The sequence below is a fragment of the Macrobrachium rosenbergii genome, chromosome 3, assembly GCF_040412425.1.
Source record: "Macrobrachium rosenbergii isolate ZJJX-2024 chromosome 3, ASM4041242v1, whole genome shotgun sequence".
Taxonomy (NCBI): domain Eukaryota; kingdom Metazoa; phylum Arthropoda; class Malacostraca; order Decapoda; family Palaemonidae; genus Macrobrachium; species Macrobrachium rosenbergii.
The window spans coordinates 26,715,370-26,730,562 of record NC_089743.1 but is presented as its reverse complement, the minus strand read 5'-3'; the positions used below and the strand labels follow the sequence as shown (position 1 = coordinate 26,730,562).

Genomic DNA, 15,193 nt, shown 5'->3' with positions numbered 1-15,193 from the left:
AATGTGTCAAATCTTGTAACTCAATTTTCGACCTGTTCCCTTCGTCAGGTGGACTTGAAATTTTGCATGGTTACTCAATCCCGGTGACAATACAACCTTACATGATCAGTAGGTCAGCAGTGACCTCTAGTGACCCTACAGTGACCTCTCCCAGTATCTCAGGATTTGGATGAAACTTTGGATTTTTCGTACCTTCTTTGACTCGGTAGAATAAGTTAATAACTCTACGGATTTTTCAACCCTTCTTTGGCTCGACATGATATCACGCTCAATTTTTTGTTATAATCATAAATCGGTTACAAATTCTGTCAAAACTAGAAAGTATAAATTAACAAAATATAAAAAAAAAATATTTTTAAACATGCTTTTAATAAAATGCACTAAAAAATACAAAATAATTTTTTTGAGGCACACCAGGATTTTCTTACAATTAATCATGTCTACAAAAATGAAGTGTGGCCGCCAAACATGGAAGGAAATGCTACAAAAGAAATATATTTTTTTTATTTCTTGTAGCATTTCCTTCCATGTTTGGCCCCCACGCTTTTATTTTTGTAGACATGAGTAACTGTAAGAAAATTCTGGTGTATCTTAAAAAATAAAAAATTATTTTTTACTTGTTAGTGCATATTAATAAATGCATGTGTAAAATTTTTTTTTATTGTTTGTTATCCAAAATCGCAGTGTTATTTAGCTGTTAATAAATATTTATGGCTTTTAAACTCCATCGTGATTATTGCATTTATATTACTAAAGATGTAGAAAATCTTATGTTCGTTTTATAAATATATATATGTATGTATGTATGTATATATATATTTATGTATGTATGCATGGATGTATTTATGTATATATATATATATATATATATATATATATATATATATATATATATATATATATATATATATATATATATATATATATATATATATATATATAGGGATTATAGTAGAACTAATTGCGATACAACTGGGAAGGTGTTCAAACTATACAGCGTACAAGGTTATCTGAAACGTGTGATTAAAAGTCTTTGTAATGAACAAGGAACATGTGTTAAAATGTGTATCCTGGAGAGCATTTGTTTTAGTGAGAGAGTCTGTCTGACACAAAGGTTTGTTACATCTGCTGGTTAGTTTTTCCTATTTTTTTTTAGGTATTAAGTGATGCGGGAAGTCTGAGAAAGGCCATTAAATCTAAGTGTAAAGTTATAGTAAAAGAAATTCACTTACGTATGAGGGAATTTGAAACTGTTTGCTATAGGAGAAAGATGGAAAGTACTACGTGTGACGAAAAGTAGTAAGATAAGGTTATTGGGAAACCATAAAAACAGAGCAATGAGTTTTGATATGGATAGTCGAAAAAAAATACATCTGTTGCTCGAATGTACAGGTATTTGGCAGTGAATGTAGCGGATGACTGTAAGATGAGAAAAAGTAAAATTCAAACATTAAATGAAGCAAGGATGGGAGAGAGTGTGTGCAAATGATTTAAGGGAAAGCTGAAGCGTCTGTTGCAGCCAAAGCTGGAATGTAAAATTTATATATTACAGTATATCCCGTATATTTGTACATTACTATAAACACTTTCGTTAATAAATAATTAATTAATTAACTATGAAGGGACTTGACCCATCTTACCTTGAAGGAAGTCAAGTGTTGATGTTAAATGCAAAAGAAAGAGAAAAGGGTATAGCTGTTAAGAGTATTGTTTGCTTCGAATACATGGCATACAAAAGAATAACAGGGTAAAAAATGTAGATACACGGATGTGAGAAAAAGGTTAGACTAGAAGAAAAGATGGATCCAGGTTTTATGAGATGGTCTGGCCACGTGGAAAGAACAGGGGACGATACGTTAATGAAAAGCTGGTAAATTTGGGACTAGGTGAAAAAAGGAGAATAAAACCGAAGAATTGCCATGTGAGGTACGGGGACAGATGTGCTTCTAATATTCAAGATGCGAGCGAGTGCTGGGTAGAGAGTAATACCACGGTGTGGAGGAGTGGAGAGATCGTTAAGGTAATAATGATTGGCCTCCCGTGTAGGTATAGGAAGTAGTTATGGCTGTGGATGTTTTCTACATGGGTTTCGTTCATGACTGAACAGCTGCTGCTGAAGTATGGATGCATGAATAACTTTGTCTCGTTTTCTCTCTTTGACACCAGGCTTGTTAGGGTTTACGATTTAATTTTAGATACGCACACACACACACACACACACACACACACACACACACACACACATATATATATATATATATATATATATATATATATATATATATATATATATATATATATATATATATATATATATATATATAATAGAGCCCATAAAAACGCCAACAGGTAGAAAGTTATTGCTATATTTCAGAGACCAAACTGTCCCCCTCTACTGGCAAGTATATACTTGACAGCAGAGGGAGACAGTTTGGTTTCTGAAATATAGCAATAACTTTCTACCTTTGGCGTTTTCATGGGCTACTATCATTATATGGATTTCTGTTTTAATAGAAAATATTTCATAGTCATATATATATATATATATATATATATATATATATATATATATATATATATATATATATATTTACATTTATATTTATATTATATATATACATATATATAATTTCTCTTCTTTTAAGTCGTCTCATCGGTCTCCTTTACAGAAATTATTTCAGTCATTATCACGTTTAATTGAGATTCTTTGCCTGTCGCTTTCTGTGGCACTTACGCAGTAACTATTAAGCTTCATTAGCTCCAAAAACCTGATCAGAACTTAACAGTACTTTCACAGCATATTTTTTTCGTTTCAACCTTTTCGCATTGCAGGTATTTCTTTTGTTCACTTTCCCCCATTAATACAGTTTTCTTCTATTTTCATTGTCTTTGGGTTAACAGTTCTTTTGTTTGAATCCTAATTATACTTTTTTCTTACATATGAATGAACGTAATTAGTACCCTCCACAACAGCTGGTATAAGAAGAGCTCCTAGTGTAATTGTTTTCAGGCTAAGATGCTGTCTTATTACATTTCAGCCAACGACGATTGAAATGTCAAGAAATGAAAGCGGATGCTCCCCAAGCGCGTGAGGATTTACACAGAAAAAGCGATATTATCATCTACTAGGGGCCTAAAGTCGATCACGCGCCACTAGACAGTCATACTAATACGATCCACTGGGTGAACAACCCGGATTTGTAACTGCTTATGAACGTTTGTTACTCATCTACAGGTCTCTTGGTCTATTCCGTATCACGTGGTCAGATCGGCCACCAACAGGTAGCAAGCGATGAGTCAGCTTAGAGCACACCTGAGAGTTAATTAACATTAGTTACATTCTGAGGGTCAGTCAAATACCTTTGATGGTACAGCTTTATCGTCCTATCAAAATTCGTTTTTAAATATGTAGTTACACAAACACACACAACACACACACACACACATTAGTTATCATCCGACCTGTGACCTACAGAAATAAGCCGAGATGAAAGATACTGATAGGAAATAATCACCAATCCCTACCAACTGACTGATTCAAAATCAAACAAACACAAAATTTGAATTTTAGGCAAACTTATGACCTTCCAAAAGCATCAAGGTCAAAATCATTTGGGGAAAATAATCACTAATTTCCGAGGTACATTCTTTCAGATTTCCACCTAAATCGGAGGAAAACAATTAATCTTTAAATTGACTGTGACCTTGAAAAATAAGCAATGGTGAATAATGCATGGGACAATTATTAGTCATCTTCCTTGGCTAACAACCAAGTTTCATCAAAAAAAAATGTTGGCCTTTAACTGGACTATGACCTTCAAAACAGGTTAAAGTAAAACAATTATTTGAGGATAATAATCACCGACAACCAGGGCATCTACCTAAGAAGTTTCAATAAAATACGAGAAAATTAAAACATATTCACCTCAACATTGATCTGTAAACATGAAACATACATTGTGGTTACAAATATTTAGGAAAATAATCACCTAAGTTCCTAGTTAACGAGGTTCATCAAAATCAAGAGCAAAATTGTAATGCAGACTAATATAGGCTACTGGTAGTAAAAAATCACCAACAAAAACAATATTTAATGACATGATGGAATGATAACTCTCAATTTGATATTTAAGAAAATTGTCTCTGGTCTGAAGATAAGTACAAAGCCAAAAATAAGAGAACGAAGTAAACCATCAACGCAGAAGCAAGGACTGAGAGGAAATCAAGAAATCAAATGGAAACTATTTGAAGGAAAAACAAACCAAAGCGAATGCAGAGCAGAAGAAATCTGGTAAGATGAAAATAATCCACGTCCAACAATAAAACGACAATAAAGATGGTACCGTACTCTAAGAGTGAAAGCATAACATTGAGATTTTAGAATGGACGATATCGTATTAAAATGCAAATAGTAAAAGAAAATGCCAAAAGTCCAGAGTAAAATTACACCTGTAAATAAAAACAAATGAAATACAGTCAAGATGCTGCGAGAGATTACGGGGAAGATGTAAGTCCTCTTGCAAGCAAAAGCGCAAAAAAAAAAAAATGTGAAACAAACTCTAAGTAATGAAATACATCAGGAAACATTGAGGATAATATTCAACGGTCAAAGCACGTCTAAGTATCACAAAGCAATGTAATAAATGAGTGAGACAAAATCTGAAAGAGAGCAACGAATGAAATAAAACAGAAATGAGAGGAAAAATACAAAACGGAAAAGACGGAGCCGGGAGAGCGTACCATTTCAGTTTTTACTCCGTCTAACTCGATTAAGAACCACACCTGCATGACTCGCTAGGAAATTCATTGCAGGTGTTTCTCCTCGGCAAATGTACGCAGCAACATAATATAAAACTATTAAAAATACTATTTTTCCACGAACTCTACAGTCACACCACGGTTACTACGTGATGGATTGACACTGGTCTGATGTGAATGACCTCTCAAATCTGACTTTTTGAAAAATTCAAGTGGACAATAATGACAGCAGAATATAATAAAAATAAAAACCAAGATTTACATTACTACAGTGGCATATGTACTGCATATCCGGACATGCAGCACACAGCCAACGAAAACAAGCGTCTCGTTGAAAACACTAGAATATATAAATATAAATTCACTTCTGTACAAACAATTGTTTATATATACTGCGCATAAACATTTGCTCAGAAAAACACTAACAAGGCATCACACAGACACACACACACATAACACAAACCGACTCGGTGGTGGCGTAATATGCTAACAATAGTAAGTAATGCAGTGCGCATCCGGCATCCTGTAATCAATTAGCCAACCTGAGTCGAGAAAGGGGCGAGAGGCTAGCAACCTCACTTCTAAATATTTACCCAGAACATGAAGGCGTTACTCTTTGTGAGAACGTGAGAAACTGGCCCTTGGGAAAGTGGAAAGAATGAAAAAGACACCAAGAACTGAGATTACTACAAATGATTTGATAAACCGCGGTAGCGATAGTGTGATCGAGTGGTTCACAGGATGTGTAAAGTCATTCAGGATGAGGGAAAGGTTCCAAAGGAATGAGCAAGAGGAAGAAGTGTTCCTTAGTATAAAGGTTAATTTAACAGAGTTAAACTTAAGAATTATATTATAAAGATATAATGTACAGCGCCATGTACTTACAATACAGAGGAAAGTGTATCGTAGGATTTTGAGAGAGAAATTGGACAGATGAACTGACAGAGAAAGAGCAGTGTGGATTTAACAAGGATTATGTGTGGGTCAAGTGTTTGTAATGAAACAGTTATGAGAGAAGTTTGGGAGCAAAGGAGGAAATTTGTATTTGTTACACATAAAACTAGACTATGAAAATGATAGAGAAGCAATGTGGAGAGTGCTGAGACATTAGATGAAGATAAATTGTTGAGAGGTATTATGAGTTTTTGAATTGTGTGTTACTGATTGCAAGTGTGAAAGTGACAGGTCAGGCAATCGACCAATGATACTGAAATATCTCTCTTCCAAAGAGCTATGTCATTGAGAAGATGAGATAATGATGAAGTTGAGCAATAACTGTGTGAACAAGTTGGTGTTTCTCAGGCGGTTTTAAAGAACGAATAAGCTAAACTTGGATAAAGTTATCCAGGCGATTATTGCAAACTTCGGTCTGTACGTCAAGTATACTTCGTCAGGTTTGGGTCTCACTTCGTAGCTTTTGAGGTGATTAGGACTTCAGCAAGTCTTGCTTTATTCAAAGAAAGTTTTACTATTTCGTGTAGCTTAATTGCAGCTCCTAAACCTCCCAAATATTTTCGAATCACTCACACATTCTTTGGGTTGTGTTCTGCTAAAACACGAATGCAAAAAAAAATCATTCATGAAATTTGTTAAACTTCGGTTTTAAATATTACGTTTTTGAGCAAAAAAAAAAAAATAGATATAAAAACAAAAACCAAATAAATAATTTTGTTAATTTTAAGTTTTGTAACATTACTATTCCTCTCAGGTGTTGTGGTTGTTGCCCTGAAACAGTTGGAGTATTGATTGTTCTCTTGTTCAGTGTTGCCACGCTGGCAGGATTGTTGACGACTGAGGAGTTGGGCCGGACGTCGTCAGTCAGTTTCTAGGAAACGAGCAGTTACAGTATCTTGCTCGTAGATAGTCAGTTATAGAGCAGCTTTTTAGGTATGATATACCTGTTGGCGAGGGAGTTCATCCTTCGTCTGTATCTTTGTCATCGCCGGTGACTTCGACGAGAATGCTGGAAGACGATCCTGTCCTTGTGCCAGCTCTTCCTTGGGCGAGTTGGTAGAGTTGTGGCCTAGCACTCGCTAGGACCCCAGTTCGACTCTCCGGCCAGCTAATGAAGAGCTAGAGGAATTTATTTCTGATAGTGATAGATTCCACAATAAGTTGTAGGTCAGATTCTAAATAACCAAGGTCCCGTTGGTTCTTAGCCACGTTAAATAAGTCTAATCCTTCGGGCCAGCCCTAGAAGAGCTGTTAATCAGCTCAGTGGTCTTGTAAAACTAAGGTATACTTAACTTTTTTGTCCTTGTGCCTGTGGGGCCATCGTCTCCATACGCAGCTTATTGCTGTTTCGACAGTCTGACCGAGCGCGGTTGTCTGACTGGCACTGTCCATGTAAGCCACTTGTAGCAGTGTCGACAGTCCAACTGAGTGTGGCTGTCTGTTTGGCACCCTCCTTGTAAGCAGTTGGTAGCTGTTTCGGTAGTCCGTCCAAGTGTGGCTATCTGTTCGGCATCGCTCTTGTGTTTCGACGACTTTACTGATTTCGTCTGATGACATAACGTTTCTTACTTTGATTTTTGAGTAACCCTGCTCATAGAAGATAACATGTTTATTGTGTTACAGAGTTTATTTTAGTGTGAGGGTTTGTTGCCTGTTTAATTTGATTATGGTTTGAGCGTTGTGCAGGAATGATGAGTATATAATAACACTACATTTACGTCGAAGGTGTTGTTTTGATGTTTCCATTTTTACTTTGATAAACTGACTCGGGAAAAGCTTTTTTTATTTATGATGCTTTTGAATTGATGATGCTTGTGAACTGTTTAATATTTACTGATTGAGCTGACTTTGTATTTTTAAGTCTGTTTATGGTGTTTTATTATGTTGTTCCTATGTCATTCATGTTATGCTCATATATGTATTGACTTTTGAATCTTGTTTTATTATGTTGTTCCTATGCCATTCATGTTATGCTCATTTATGTATTGACTTTTGAATCTGACTCATTTGTATAAAATGTATATAAGTGTAAGATTTGTAAATAATAAATTAGCTTTAAGGTTACCTTGGGTGTTAATTTGCTCCTTCCTCCTTTGTTATTTTTACTGCCTTTTTTTTTTTTTTTTTTACCCTAAGAACCAACGGTTCGTGACAATTCTAAGCCTATACTTTTAAGGAGTTCAACATTAAACCAAGTGGCAAAGAGAGATGTGCAAACACATTCAAATTTGTTGGTCACGCGTTGTACTTTGGCTGAATTGTTACGGTGAATGTGGCGAACCTTAAGTAAGAGTGGAGAAAAAACTTTGAAATTGAGATTGTTACCTAAAGAGTATTTAAAGGGTACCAGAATACCAGTGGCCTTTATAGGACGTCTCATTGACACAGCAGTTACGGGATGTTAATAATGCTATATTAAGTTAAGTATACCTTAGTTTAACCAGACCACTGAGCTGATTAACAGCTCTCCTAGGGCTGGCCCGAAGGATTAGACAGCTCGTGGCTAAGAACCAACTGGTTACCTAGCAACGGGACCTATAGCTAATTGTGGAATCCGAACCACATTATACCGAGAAATGAATTTCTATCACCTGAAATAAATTCTAATTCTTCGTTGGCCGGCCGAAGAATCGAACGCGGCCCCAGCAAAGTGCTAGCCGAGAACAATACCGACCCGTCCAACGAGGAACTAATGATACTGTATTATAAAGAATATTATCTTAAAAGAAACTTTAAATATATCGAAGAGCTTCCCTTACGAATGCTGTCAATTTTTTAAGCATTATATAATGTTTGACCTTGTCTGTATACAGACATCTTTCCCCAAAAACCCCCTAAGAATAATTCATTACAATTCTTGAAAAAACTGAGCAAGGAAACCTATTACAAAACTGAAAAGAAAAAGTAAGTAAATACATTAAGATCTCGACCTATTTCCGGTGGGTTGGATATGGATAAAAAAAAAATCAATCAAGAACAAAACCGAAAGCATACAGGGTCAAACCGAAACCTTAAGAAGCTTGATATCAAACTGTAAAAATAAATCATGCATGAGTCGAAATAGCGCGAAAGGAAAAATATTAACTTTTAAAATCTCAGTATTACACAACAGATATATTAGGACACTAACATCTAAGAAACACAGTTTTCTTTGATAAATATCTTAATACGATTAGGTTAACAATGATTGTACTTAAGTTTGTAGTCATAAGACTTGTAACTGTCTTCTCAACGGTACACGCTGGAACACACAAAAAAGGGGTCGGTTTAAAAAGGCACCCAATTTTTCTTGCAAAATTGTCATATGACAGTCACACTTATCCTCACTGATAAAACAAATTATGCCTCTTGACCACCACTGCAATAAAGAATATAAAACCTAGATAATTAAAGAGACCTCCATCAGCAACATATGAATCGTGTGACTATATGCCACTCATACATTTAATGCTAACAGAGAAAAAAGTTAAGTATATCTTAGTTTTACCAGACCACTGAGCTGATTAACAGCTCTCCCAGGGCTGGCCCGAAGGATTAGATTTATTTTATGTGGCTAAGAACCAATTGGTTACCTAAAAACGGGACCTACAGCTTATTGTGGAACCCGAACCACATTACAGCGAGAAATGAATTTCTATCACCAGAAATAAATTCCTCTAATTCTTCATTAGCCGACCGGAGACAAGACCTCGGGCCTTGCAAGAGCTAGCCGACAACTCTACCGACTCTCCCAACGAGGAATTTGTACCATATACGCATTAAGTGTTGCCGTGAAAATTGAAGATTTTCAAGAAATTTAAGGCGCATGTTAAGTAACAGAAAACGCTATGGCGTTGAAGAATATTCTTTCTTAAGAAGGTATTACGATCTCGCCTCTCGAGATCAACAGGTTCTTTAAAAGAAAACAAGCAATTGGGCTGTAATGACTGACGAGAGGTGACAAAGGAGGGAGGGGCAGAACAAATACAAAAGAGGTTACCTTAACATTAGTTTATTACAAGTTAGTTATATACATATTTACAGTCGAGTCAGGTTCAGTTTAGAATAAACAATTAAATGAACATTATAACAAGTGAATTAATCACTTAAAGGAGCGGCAACAATTAACTGGTCAGTAAAACATAATGAAGAGTCAAAAACAGAATTAATCACTTAAAGGAGCGGCAACAATTAACTGGTCAGTAAAACATAAATGAAGAGTCAAAAACAAACATTAGCAGCACAAACACAAATGACCAGCACAATAAGTACATTACATAAATTCAGAAAAAAAATAAAAGCCAGAGCAAAATATGATCGAATCAATAAAATAAAATATCAAAAACCATAAACAACAGGTAGCATAAATAACATGGTAACGCAGCTTACAACATAAGTAACATGAACAACATTCAAACAGTATACGTAATATAATACCAAGGCGGTATAACAAAAAGAGCAGCATTAATAACAAATAATAAATACAAAATGAAGCAGCACAAGGAAACGGTATTAACAGTCGAACTCAACAGAGCCATCGAAATAGCCCTAAGCTGCTTGACAGGAACACTGCAGGACAACTCCGACAGAGTCGAAACGACAACCATCTCGTCCTCAAGCACAGTGCTGACGTCCTCCTCCAGTACTGACGACCACGACAGAGCCGACACGGCAACCATCTCGCCCTCCAAGAAAACGTACTGACGTCCTCCTCCATCTACGACGATCATGACAGAGCCGACACGGCAACCATCTCGTCTTCAAGAAACTCTCCGCTGCTCTGCTGCCAGGACCTGACTCGCAGGTACGGATACCTGCTGCTGCTACCCCAACTGACTCGCTGCTACCCTGGACCCGATTCGTTGCTGATACGAACCTGACTGACGAAGTCTGACGCCATCTAACAGACGTCAACTCGCCAGCAATTAAAAACAAACAAAAACAAAGGAGGCAACAATCTACCAAGGGAACAATCGACAAACGATTGTTCCTAACAGGAGATAAAGTTTTACCTACGGTGAAAAATGCGTCACCTTGATAAACCAATGAGACACACAAAGGAAAGACCACAAAGGTACACACGGATGGTTATGGAAGTGAAATGTCAAACTGTTTAAAAAATACATATTGGAATTAGAAACCAAAACAATGAATCGCTGGTACACTGGCGAGACTAGGTGATGACACTTGTCTCAGTGTCCACTACGAATCTTTTTTGCTCCGTAAAACTGGTAAATCTGCGAGGGAAAGTCATAAAATCGAATGGGACATTGAACACAAGATTCAGGAGAGAACGCGCTACAAGTTTCCCCAGAGATTCTGTAAAACACCATTCAGTCTTTTCATTGGCCTAAAAATGTCAAGGTCACAGCTTGGTCTCTGTGTTGGAAGTCTTACAATTTATTTTGTAGAGGTATCACATTTATTGGAAAGAAAGTGAGGACTACGGTTCTTAAGCATGTAGTGCATGGATATACGCATATATATGATATAGTATGCATGTATGGCATGCGTATGTAAACACAAACCCCTACACCCCCACATACGCACACGCACGCGCAGAGAAATATATCTGATAAATATATATATATATATATATATATATATATATATATATATATATATATATATATATATATATATATATATATATATATATATATAGTGAAATTCCTAGGCTCATGCCCATTTTCTCATAGGTTGTGACTACCAGAGTTGACAACCTACCAAGTACATACAAGAAAACACGCTGCTTACTATAGGCCGGCCATACACTATCCGGTACACCTGACAGGTACGCCTGAATAGTCACGCCGGACAGGTATACCTGATACCGGAGGAGCACACACACTCTTCAGGCATACCTGTCAAGTCTGTCAGTTCAACATGGATTTTCGAGAAGACGAGTTGCACTTGCTTGCCTTATTAGCGCTAGCTTATGTGAATAATAAGCAGAGACGAAAAAAACGAAAACAATGGTGTAAAAAATGGATGGAAAGAAGTAATAAATTTACTCATATCAATCTTCTTAACGAATTGAGAGATGAACCATCTGATTTTAGCAATTATCTGCGAATGAATGAATCAGTGTACAACGAGTTGCTGTTACTTATATCCCCCTTGATTAAGAAGAAAGATACGCAAATGAGATTAGCTATATCCCCACACGAAAGGCTGACAGCAACTTTGAGATACTTAGCAACTGGACAATCGTATGAGTCTCTCAAATATTCAACTAGGATTTCACCACAAGCTCTTGGACGAATTATTCCTGAAACATGTGAGGCTTTGTATAAAGTTCTGCAGAAATACATTAAGGTTTGTCTTTTTTTTTTTTTATCATAAATACATTAAGGTTTGTCTTGTTTTTTTTTTCATCATATTTTTAAACTGAAGAATAGAATGTTTCAAAAAGCAATAAACCTTGCAATTAAATATTAAAGAAGGAAGAAATCAAAATCATCTTTAAATATACTTTCTTAGTATTTATTATCATACTTGCTCATTCAAAATTAAAACACCTTTCAAGAAATAAAAAATAAGGAAAAATATAACTTCCAATTTGAATGTACCTAAACATTCCATTATCATAGTTTCTGCTTCAAAAGAAAGACACATATCAAGAAATAATTGAGAAGGAAAAATATAAAGACAAATTTTAATATCCCTAAAACATGTTTCTTATTTCCATATACACTCATTCAAATCCTGAGGTGAAACTTGAAATAAACGTTGCAGCCGATTCTGTATTGTTATAAGAAGTGGTGTTTTGTTCTTCTTGTGGACTTGGTGTGGAAACTGGTGTATAATGTTGTGGACTTGGTGTAGGAACTGGTGTATAATGTTGTGGACTTCGTGTAGGAACTGGTGCATAATGTTGTGGACTTGGTGTAGGAACTGGTGCATAATGTTGTGGACTTGGTGTTGGAACTGGTGTATAATGTTGTGGACTTGGTGTAGGAACCGCTGAATAATGTTGTGGACTTGGTGTGGTTACTGCTGTATAATGTTGTTGACTTGGAGTAGGAACTGGTGTATAATGTTGTGGACTTGGTGTGAGAACTTGGTTGTTCAGAGCGCACATTTCTGCTTCAAATAGTAAGTCATTAATTTTTTTTCGAACATGATGTGCAGGCGTTTGTCTTTAATCCCCTCATTTTCATAGTTACTGTTCTTCCCAAGAGCTCGCAACAGTCAAGTTGTGGTTTGGGTTGTTTGAAATGATCACGAACAGTGGACAATATTTCAGCTGACATATCATCATTGGATTTCTTCTTCTTACTGGGCCCAGGTCGTGAAATTTGAGTCGACGGTGTACGTTGATTCTGTTCCGCTCCTCTTCTTCTGAGACATTTGGTGTCAAATAGTTTTCCTCAGGACATGAGGCATCAAAGTTGACCTGAAACAAACAAACAAAAAATATATTACTCATTATTTAATAGACTATTCATGTTAAAAATTATTTACAATTATATTTGTTAGTGTAAAGTGACTGTACATTATATAATGCATTTGTTTTTTCAGTTTCCCAGCTCTCAAGATGATTGGAAGGAAATATCAAAGGATTTTGAGACTCGATGGCAATTCACACACTGCATAGGCGCCATGGATGGCAAACATATTGACATAATTCCCCCTAGAAATTCTGGCTCTTATTTTTTCAACTACAAAGGTAGACATAGTATGGTTCTCCTTGCAATTGTGGATGCAAACTACAGATTTCTCCTAGTGGATTTCGGAACTAACGGCCGTGTATCCGACGGCGGTGTACTCCAAAATACTCGTTTTTATGAAAAGTTAGTGGAGAAAAAGTTACACATTCCCAGGATGATGACGTCAGTGAAAAGTTCAAAAATGTCCCCTATGTTTTTGTTGCTGACGACGCGTTCCCGCTGACAACTGAAATTTTGAAGCCATTTAGACAGGCAAATCTTGATTCTGCAAAAGAGAGGTGTTCAACTATCGTTTATCCCGCGCGAGGCATATAGTTGAAAACGTCTTTGGTATTCTTTCATCTAGATTTCGCATTTTTCATACACCAATAAATCTAGAACCACACAATATTGAAAAGGTTGTGATGGCAGCTTGTGCTCTTCATAATTTTTGATGGATAAACAGCCTACAGTATATGCCCTGCAAGTTGTTTGTATCGAGAAAATTCTGAAGATGGAAATCTTTTGTCTAGCGGCTGCGATAGTGCAGATTCTAATATGAACCTCTGCAATCCCTTTAATCCAGGAAGGACTTGTAAAAATGCCAAAGAAGTGAGAGAACATTTTATGGATTACTTCATGGACGAAGGGAAAGTGGCATGGCAAAATAATCACATATTAAGGAACAAACAGTGCTGATGTGTTGCAGTTATAAATGGGAAAGGCATTCTAAACTAAATATTTGAATAAATATTGTCAAAAGAATAGTTCTCTTTTTCTTACCTCATCATTGTCATCTTCCGGAGAGAAATTTGAGACCGTTGATCTAGCATTATCTTGGTCGTTTATGAAATCAAAAAGATTGAAGTACCAAAGGGAAGGTTTGTACACATTATCTGTTGAGGCGCCAGATTTCATTGAGGAGTCAATTTTCTTCTTCTCCTTTCTAACATTGGACCTCAAATTGTTAATTTTCTTTTTAACAACATTAACATTAGCATCAGGATCTATTTCCTTTAATTTCAACACTAACTTCCTGTATGCAGCATCTTTTTTGTCTCTATCATGATAGTCAGAACTTTTTATTTTCCACAAGCATGGTTCACTTTTATATATTTCAATAAATTCACCAAGAACTTCATTAATTCCTTGCGACATATTTCAACATTCAACTATAGTGTCCGTCTGAAAAAGCACTAATGAAAATTAAAAGATCTCAACTGTAAAATAAAACAAAATTACAAAGGTTAACCTAAATAATTTTAACCTTCCACATCAAAGGATTGTCCTAAACTGAGACCTGTTGCAGTACACCGGATGAAACCGCCATACACTCATCAGGTTTACTCGCCTGTCCGGTGGACCGAATGGAATTTTCATTCGGTGTCAGGTCGCCCACAGGTCGCCTGACAGGCCAGTTTTTCCCAGCACACACTATCAGTTATACCTGTCCGGCGTGACTGTTCAGGCGTACCTGTCAGGTGTACCGGATAGTGTATGGCCTAGGTCGACGGGGACACAACCAAATTTTTCAGGAAAATGGCCTGAATCGTTTCTTCACTGTGGGATAAACTAGGTTTCTTGCACCTAAATTAAGGTTGATAACTAATAGACCATATGATAATATGTAGGCTACATGCATATATATATATACATATATATATATATATATATATATATATATATATATATATATATATATATATATATATATATATATATATATATATATATATATATACATACTGTGTATATATAAATATACATAATCCAGGAATCAGGAGAAGGCACTACCCATATGGAATTTTATTACAATAAGCCGACGTAAATTTTCAAGGCTTAAAACAGCG

At 36.0% G+C, this 15,193-nt stretch overlaps 1 protein-coding gene across 1 annotated transcript; it reads right to left on the bottom strand.

The window, feature by feature from the left end:
- Nucleotides 1–12,155: 12,155 nt before the first annotated feature.
- Nucleotides 12,156–14,831, bottom strand: LOC136853468 (uncharacterized). The gene is made up of 2 exons (XM_067129072.1): nucleotides 14,127–14,831; nucleotides 12,156–13,090 (listed from the first exon to the last, which is right to left on the bottom strand). Exons 1-2 carry the CDS (start codon nucleotides 14,499–14,501, stop codon nucleotides 12,857–12,859), a joined length of 609 nt encoding a protein of 202 aa, XP_066985173.1. The 5' UTR covers nucleotides 14,502–14,831; the 3' UTR covers nucleotides 12,156–12,856.
- Nucleotides 14,832–15,193: the final 362 nt, after the last annotated feature.